The 8,985-nt window shown below is 42.1% G+C and overlaps 1 protein-coding gene across 4 annotated transcripts in view; it reads right to left on the bottom strand.

Annotated features, from left to right (window-relative positions):
• Positions 1 to 8,985, bottom strand: part of LOC136885558 (inactive ubiquitin carboxyl-terminal hydrolase MINDY-4B) — a 73,950-nt gene continuing 64,965 nt past the window's right edge. For 3 of the 4 annotated variants that reach the window (XM_067158194.1, XM_067158195.2, XM_067158196.1), the window contains 3 exons: positions 4,156 to 4,358; positions 951 to 1,085; positions 1 to 110 (listed from right to left, as the gene is read on the bottom strand). In XM_067158194.1, the coding sequence (XP_067014295.1) occupies positions 62 to 110; positions 951 to 1,085; positions 4,156 to 4,358 (387 nt within the window). In that variant the 3' untranslated portion in view covers positions 1 to 61. Of the gene's footprint in view, positions 111 to 950; positions 1,086 to 1,792; positions 1,940 to 4,155; positions 4,359 to 8,985 lie in introns of those variants that run through there. The other variant, XR_010861561.1, reaches the window with a different exon arrangement.

The raw sequence follows: 8,985 nt of genomic DNA, 5'->3' as shown, positions 1-8,985 counted from the left end.
CACAAAATAATAGCTTTATTTATTACAAGGAAGCACATCGACTAAGAAGGTGAGAGAGCCATCACACTGCATGCGAGGACTTGATCCAGGTGATGTGAGCGTCCTGCCACCTGCAAACACAACAAACACATTGGTGGTTAGCCCTGCAGTACGTGCCAAAAGCCTCGATTCAATTCCAAACCACTCCGCACATGGTGATTCGTCTGTCAGATGGTGATGTTAAACCTTGAGTAGGCTACGTGCCAGAACCGGGTTAATCTCATCTCGTTAACTCCTCTGATGAGGTTGATGTCACGAAGTGCATCCAATAATAAGAAGTCGCTACGAAGATTCGTCACACATTACACCTGACCCCGTAGAGCAGGGCCTCTGAAATGCCGAAAATCTCACGCGTGTAAAGTGAGGCGCAGAGGTCCTGTGCACAGTGCATCGGTCCCGCTCGGCTGGGATTTGGAGCGCTACGGAGCAAGCGAGGAAGGGGGAGACAGGCGTGGGGAAAAAGAGAGACAGCGCTATTGCTCCAAATCGAGGAGTGGGGGTCTGCACTCTGGTCAACCAAGAGAAGTCGTCTTTTAAACCTTGCACCCTGAGAGGAATAGGACAATAACTTACAAGATTGTGACTAACTGCAAAAAGACCTAAAGAATGTTGAGAGATGGACAGCAAGCAATGGTACGATCTGACCTTTAACACTGTCTCAGCTTTAGTTACTGCGCTGATGGGTGAAAGTTCCGTACGGAAATGTTAATATCAGGAAAGATCTTCATTGATGTAATCACATAAATGGAATTGTAAATAAAGGTTATATATGTCTTCACATGCTTAGGAAGTGATTCAAGGATTGTAGGAGAGGACATATAAGTCCCTGGTAAGACCCATAGTAGAGTATGGATTACTTTATACAAGAACTCGAAAAGGACGAAGATGTTGAAAGTAGTGTTGTAACTTACTTGGAGAGAATGACCTTCTCGATGGGCGAGGCGAGGGCTTCGACCATTGGCTCCCTGGGCTCTTCACAGTCGTAGCGAGTGTCGATACTGAGGAGACCGTGAGAGCCGTTGCAGCTGTAGTAGTGGAGATCAAATCTGTAACGTGAAAAGTAATCTGCATTGTAGAGACACTGAAGACGCTCTCAAGAACGAGTGTAGCAGTAAAAGTGAGAGGGGAACAATCACTGGAGCCAGAGGACGGGTTCTTCACAAAGAATGACATGTTTCCTTCTTAAAAGCACATTGTCACTTTCTATCAAGTCACACTCTATCCAAACACCTAGGGATTTGAAATTTCAAACTTATCTTAATTTTATTATCATTTAGACTTTCACGGCCTGTCTAACTATTCATGGAGTATATTTTTGGGCTTATGCCGTGTAATTAATTATAAACACACTCTACGCGTTTCAAAAGGAACCTTGACTTTCTTCTTCAGGAGACAACAGAGAAGTGAAACGATGCATTAAAGGTTGCTAGGACAAAGCAACAAGGATGTAGAAGATGTCTCTAGCATCGTGCTAAAATGACGTCCCTTCTACTTCTTGGGGCACCATTTTATGTTCCTTGTTGCTATCTCGTTTCACTTGTCTGTTGTCTCCTGATGAAGAAAGTCAAGGTTAATTTTGAAACGCGTAGAGTGTGTTAATTACACAGCATATGCACAAAAATATACTTCATGAATATTTATCTTAATTTTTACGTCCCACTAAGTATGTTTCAAGGTTTTCGGCGTGAAACTTATCTTAATGAAGTCAATTTCTAATTCCTAGATGGAAACAAACATAAATAGTTTCAAATACCTGAGAGTGAGTTGATACAACATTCTGCCATCACATACAAGTGATTGAACTCTTCTCAAGCAGGGTTATTGTACATCTACAGCAGTGTCAGAGCTACTTCCTGGGCTCCATAACTAAACAAGATGTGCCCCTCGACTTCATTTCAGTCTCAAGAAATAAAATAATACTTTATTAACGGTAATACCATTTTACATAACAGTACAGAAGAATGAACAAAACAAAACACACTGAACAGAAAGTTCAATGGAGTATAAATAGAAAAATATGTACAGATATGTACACAGGTTATGGTAACAGTCACTTATGGAGATTATGTAAGTGATTTCTCAATTTTGACAATGAGCAGTTAAATATATCAATATCCACTTTGTTTAGAGATCTTGACATTCGTTCAATTGGCCCATTGAATGCGTAGTTAGTTCTATGCCAATTTGTAGACAATGTATTCTTTAACCTTGTGCGTCTGTCTGGTACATGTACGTTAATTTTTGCAAGGAGTTGTGGACAATTCACCAAGGAATGGTCAGGGAATCAGGACGCGCTGCGTTGCGAGACTCATTGCTAGTATCGTATTTATTACAAGTATTTTTTACTTATTCACTGGAGTTTCCTGCTTGCTGGGGCTGTACCTTAATTAAGGCCACGGCCGCTTCCTTCCAACTCCTAGGCCTTTCCTATCCCGTCGTCGTCATAAGACCTATCTGTCTCGGTGCAACGTAAAGCCTCTAGCAAAATTGCTCTTGAGGACTAAACAAGAAAGAAAATTAAAATCTGCCTTGAGACTTGTCAAGATAAACAAGCCAGGAACAAGGTAACCCTCATGCAGAGGTAGCAAAAGCCCATTCATAACGGCCTGTTCTTCCCAAATGTTGGACATCATTGACCACAGCTCTTCCTCTGTGCTCAGGAGTCGACTCCATTAGACCCCAGACTATTATGAGGCCAAATTAGAAAGCTAAAACTGGTCCCACCTACCGAACACTGACTGTGAAATAAACCATTGCTGAGCTGCCCTTGAGCCATGACTTCAGCGATTAACTTGCTGAAGACTAACATGTTGTCCTTCAGATAAATGAAGTGCAATGCTGGAATTAATGACAGACTCGGAAACACTTGGCTCATATGAACATAATTTTGTAGCTTCACATCCCTAACTTGGTTGTGTGCAGGAAACAGCACCTTCTTCTCTCGTGTTGCCAGCAGGGCCTCAGATGTGTGGGCACCCTGAAGAATGTTCTGGATAAAGCCTAGCATTTCGAGTGGGAAAACCTTCTTTACAACCAGCGTACGGTCAGCAACAAATAATGGCTGTAAAGTGTAGAAATCTTCTTCTTCCTGGCCTTGTGTGGTCCGCTTCTCCGCAGTCCGTGCGTCTCTTCCTTGGACGATGTACGTCTGGAGTCAGACTTCGTATTCCATAATCGTGCATTAAGCAAAAGAATGCAATGTCTAACATTAATACGTGTTGCTTGAGTCGCCAGCCCATAGACTGGTTTCATGCAGCTCTCCATAACACCCTATCCTGTGCTAACCTTTTCATTTCTACATAACTCTCTTGTAATCTGCTCGTCATATTCATACCTCAGTCTACCTCTACCATTATTACCCTCTACACTTCCCTCAAAATCCAACTGATCAAGTCCTGGGTGTCTTAAGATGGGCCTCTTCTTCTCGTCAAATTTAGCCAAATGGGTCTCCTCTCATCAATTCCATTTAGTATCTCTTCATTCATGATTCGATCTATCCACCTCACATTCAGCATTCTTCTGTAACACCACATTTCTTTCTTTCTAAGCTAGTTATTGTCCATGTTTCACTTCCATATAGTGAAACATCATTCTAATTCCTAATTCAATATTCAAAGTGAGCAAATTTCTTTTCTTAAGAAAGACCTTCTTTGCTTCTGCTAGTCTGCCTTTTATGTCCTCTGTACTTCTGTGATCACTACCCAAGTAACAATAGTCATCTATGTCCTTTAAAATTTCATTTCTTAATCTAATATTTCCTGCATCACCTGAGTTCACTCCATTACTTTTGTTTTTGTCCATATCATTCAGTACTTTCTCCAGATCTTCTACAGTCTCAGATAAAATAAGAATACCATCAGCAAATCTCAGGGTTTTGATTTCCTCTTATTGGATTGTGATTCCATTCCGCTTTGGGTTACTACCTATAAGCAATTTAATGGGCAATGATGTGTATGAGACAAATGGTGAAACCTATCTTTAAAATGAATCCAAATCACCATGTCTGGATCCAGACACCTGCCACAGGTGCTCCTGAACCTAATTACAATCAAGAGGTGTATTTCGTAAAACATCAGATTAATACGAGCTGAAGTGAACTTGACCTCCTTACAGTACCTGCGCTCGGCGTGGTAGTTGCGCAGTAGCTCGCGGTTGGTGCTAAACAGGAGCCCGAAGTGACCGGCGCCGCTGGCCACCCACACGGGCAGCGACGGCGTCTTCAGTCTGGAGCCAGGCTGGGCAGCGTCGTCCTCCCGAGCCTCGTCCCACAGCAGCAGGCCAACCTCGCCTCGCGACAGCACGCCCCAGCGAGGGAGGGCCTAGGAGAACGCAGAATGCATTGTCACTTGTCAACGATATATGTTTTTACGTCTCACTAACTGCTTTTCGTGGCTATTGGAGATGCCGAGGTGCTGGAATTTAGGAGTTCTTTTATGTGCCAGTAAATCTACTGACACAGGGCTGATGTATTTCAATACCTTGAAATACCACCGGACTGAGCCAGGATTGGGTCAGAAGACCAGCGTCTCAACCATCTGAGCCCGGCGTGTTTTCAAGTGTGTTACAGGTGATAAACTTCTGATCTATAGCCAGACAAAATTTCAAGTCACAAAAGCTGGATACGCCAACTCATTACAGCACCTACGACATTTTAATGTGACTTATACTATAATTATAATCTCCTTTGAGCAGTAACGGAACACGTTGCCTTATGAATACAGATTTGAAGAAAATGTTGTAAAATTTAAAGGTATTCATTTGTCACATATTGCCAGAGCGAGGTTGACGCTAAACTGACGTTGCTACTGATGCAAAGCCTGCTCAGAGGAGATTGTAACTCACACTACTCAGTATACATTTTTAACTCATGTTACTTGTACTCCTTACCCAAGACTTTGTCCATACCACTCAGCAATTTCTCAAGATCGTTTGCAGTCTCAGATAAAATAACAATATCATCGGCAAATCTCAAGGTTCTGATTTCCTCTCCTTGGATTGTGATTCCCTTTCCAAATTCCTCTTTGATTTCTTTTACTGCCTGTTCTATGTAACCATTGAAAAGGACGGGGGACAAACTGCAGCCTTGCCTCACTCCTTTCTGGATTGCTGCTTCTTTTTCAAAGCCCTCGATTCTTATCACTGCAGACTGATTTTTATACAGATTGTAGATAATTCTTCGTTCTCAGTATCTGATCCCAATCACCTTCAGAATCTTAAATAGCTTGGTCCAATCAACATTATCGAATGCCATGTACGTGGGCTTGTCCTTCTTAATTCGATCCTCTAAGATGAGACGTAAAGTCAGGATTGCTTCACGTGTTCCTACATTTCTTCTGAAGCCAAATTCATCTTCTTCCAACTCAATTTCAACTTGTCTTTCCATGCTTCTGTGAATAATTCATGTTAAAATTTTAATAAATAATAATAATCGTATGGCCTCAGCTACCGTTTGCAGACATTTCGATTTGACGCCATCTGGCTGTCTGCTCGTCAATTTCGACGTTCCGGTTTACTCTGTCTGCCATCTAGCGGACCTAGAGTAAACCGGATCTCTCTTGGGCGTCTATGGCTGAGATTTAATTAATTTTGTCGGGTAAATACCAAATGTATCACCAGAGTTCTTTTACATGCCGACATCGAACGACATGGAGTGTCGAATGGACTTTTTTCCACCCTTCAAAAATCCGACTACCTCTGCCGGGTTTGAACCCGCTATCTTGGGATCAGGAGGCCGACACTCTACCACGGATCCACAGAGGCAGCTAATAATAATTCATTGCAGCCAGATGGCCATATGATGGGATACAACAATAGGTTTCAAGGTTACTAAGTAAGCATGAAGTATTGTCACACAACAGACGCTCGAGGCGGTTTAGTCTTTGCTATAGACAACTGTGCTCTTTTCCCTTTTACTACACAGTGTTATGTGATATTTGTCGCATGGATTCTCACACAGAGAACATACATTCTTTGTTCGGTTCATTATAATTTATGTTTTTGCAAATTTTGTGATGGAAGCCATGTTCGGCGAGTCTAGTGATAACGTTTCTTAGTTCCTTGTTTTCCCGTGTCCATCGTCTATCGGTCATTGCTTCCATTGCGTAAAAATCCAGTGGTATGTCCTGTTGCTTCAGATCCTTCTGCTCAAGTACTTTCTCCATTTGCAGGGTGGATGGCAGGTGTCGGAGGTCTTCTATATAGAAAGGTTCCCTTGCTAATTCATAGATTAGTCTGGACGGTGATGATCTTGCCACGCCCAGTGCTTTCTTCAGGAATCGTGCTTTCACTTTTTCTATCGTGGTGAGGTCTGTTGTGGTTAGCCTTTCCCATATTATCTCTAGGCCGTATAAGATAGTGGAAGTTATTTTGGCGCGGAAGAGTGTCATTGCTGTTCGTAGTGAGAGTTTGGTTTTTCAGATCGTATATTCCTCTGATGGCAGCTGTTGCTTGTTCCTTTGTGTGGTGTCTGAAAGAGTGGCACGTTATTTGCAGGTATTGACCGACGTGAGTTGTTCTTCGCCGAGAGTAATTTTGTTTTCCGCTGCTAGTTTTCCCCCTTTTTGGAAAGCCATGTACACTGTCTTTCTCTGGTTTATGTTGAGATCATTATCAACTGCCCAATTGTGAAGGTTGTTTAGGACATTCTGTAGCTTTTGCCGGTTTGGGGAACCCAGGACCATGTCGTCTGCGTAAACATAGAGAGAAACTGAAGTTGTTTCCTCTAGAATGATTGTGACGTCTGCTGTCGCGACGTTAAACAGGATGGGACTCAGTGGGTCCCCTTGCAGAACTCCATTTGTCTGGATTATTTCTTTGAGGTCGATATTCCGTCATATACTTCCACCTTATTGTAGGTCAAAATGTTCCTTATTACCCGTATGAATCCGTGGTCCTCCGTTAGCATATGTTCTAGTTTCTGAACAAGCTTTGATCTGGTCAATAAGTCAAAAGCTTTTGTGAAGTCTACGAATACTGTGTGAAATATTTCTTTGGGATGTCTAAGAGCTTCCTCTATGTCATTTAATAGATTCCTTACGGCATGCAAGGTGGACCTTCCTTTCCTTTCCTGGGTAGTGTTGTATGCAGTTTGCAATTGTGCTAGGTTCAGAATCTGTGCAAAGTGCTTTTCCCATACTTCCATTTGGATTTCTGCTTGTTTTCTATTGGACTTTCTCCTGGCGGATACAAAATGGTCTTTAAGTGCTTCTTCTGGCTCCCTAAGGGCTTGATTTTCTATACATAGGGCTTTTTTTCGCTTTCAGCATGGCTTTGTATTCTTTAGGTTTGACTGCATATGTTTCCAGAACGGTCCTTCCTTTATGTAGTTTGGGCTCATGTGGGGCTTACAGAACTTCATTTTGCAGCAGATAGCATTCTGTATCGAACCATGGTTTGGCTGTCCTTTGTATGACCGGGATGGTTGCATATTTTAGGGCTTCTTGTATCGTTACCAACGCATGGTTTATGTTGTTGGCTTTTAGATGCTGATTAGCTCCATATATTGCTCTAGTGTTGTTGTTTAAGGAATTGTCGTCTATCTTTCTGGAAGTTCTTTTGGTTATTTTGTTAAACGCATTTTCTTTGGGTTCTTTGAGTGTGATAGTCATCCTGATGGCTATATGTGTGGTAAGTGGTGTAGAGGATGCCGTCCATAGACCACTGTGATTCCTTATGGAGATGTTCCCTCTATAAAGAACTAGATCGATCACACCCTGTGCCGTTATGAGCGATGTAGGTTATTTCGTCTGGTTTGTTGATCAGGGTGTAACCTTCTTCGTATAGCATATTCAGCAAAGCCCTCGTTTTATTGCTGGGCTGGTCGACTCTACAATTGAAATCTTCTGCCAGGATGATGTTCTTGTCTGACTTTGTTCGGGCAATGGACTCAGCTATTATCTCTATTGTGTCTTCTAAGGAGGAGCCGTACATTATATATAATCCTATTATAATTGTTAATTTTGAAGTTTTCATTATTACCGTGTTGTCTTTCTTAAATATTTTATTGATTGATCCAACTGAAAGTTTGTAGAATATGGAGACCCCTCCCTCTGGTCTGCCTCTTAGGTTTGGTTTTGTAAGTGAGTGGATTGAGTAGACAGTGGTTCGCAAGACTGAGTGGTTCTGTCAAGAAAGGTTCAATGGTTACTATGATGTCACTCTCTGACCAGATGTCTTCAGGTGCTTTGTTGAAAGTGCTTTTTAGGCCTTCTACATTCCACAGTAGGATGTTTAGAGTTTTATAGACGATGGCTGAAAGGCAGTTAAACCCCCCACAGGTGTTTGTTCCATCATCTTCTCATAAAACTGAAGCTGGTTCAGTTAAAACAAGACACTATAAGTAAATTTATAAAATTCTTCAGCATTGAGACACTTAAACGAACCACAAATCGAAAAAACTACAACTTCTAAAACACACGAGCGTGATAATGGATATCTATTGGAGGCTATTTGTTGCTTAAACGCTATTATCTAGGTAAGAAACTGCTTGCTGGAGCGGCAACTGGCTCAGTGGTGAGCCTGCATGGGTGCCGCCACTCTCCGGTTGCTGTTTCTACGACGTGCCGCTTTCAGTAACCACTAACCATCATTTCTTTTGATAAAGAAGAATGCAAATGAATGCCACGATTGTTTGAATGCTCTGTTCAAACTGTAATAAAGTGTTATTTATTTGTAATGTATTTTTCTTGGGCTACCACGGGTAGTGCTGGTAGCCCTAGAATACTCCCCTACGCTTTATGCTGGTACTTTGTCCTTCCTGCAACCATTACTCCTCCATTTTCTTCACATACAGGTGCAGACTGCTTCCCTAACGATGACAAATGCAGTGTTACCAGCAAAAGTCTGGATGAAGAAAGACAAGTTACTGCTGACTTTGTATTCGTTGGTAAAGAAATGAAATGGCGACCCTGCCGGGACCCGTGTGACCAAAGGCCAGCACGCTAAGGA

This window comes from Anabrus simplex, chromosome 14 (assembly GCF_040414725.1).
Source record: "Anabrus simplex isolate iqAnaSimp1 chromosome 14, ASM4041472v1, whole genome shotgun sequence".
NCBI classification, from domain to species: domain Eukaryota; kingdom Metazoa; phylum Arthropoda; class Insecta; order Orthoptera; family Tettigoniidae; genus Anabrus; species Anabrus simplex.
This window is presented reverse-complemented; position numbering and strand designations above follow the sequence as displayed.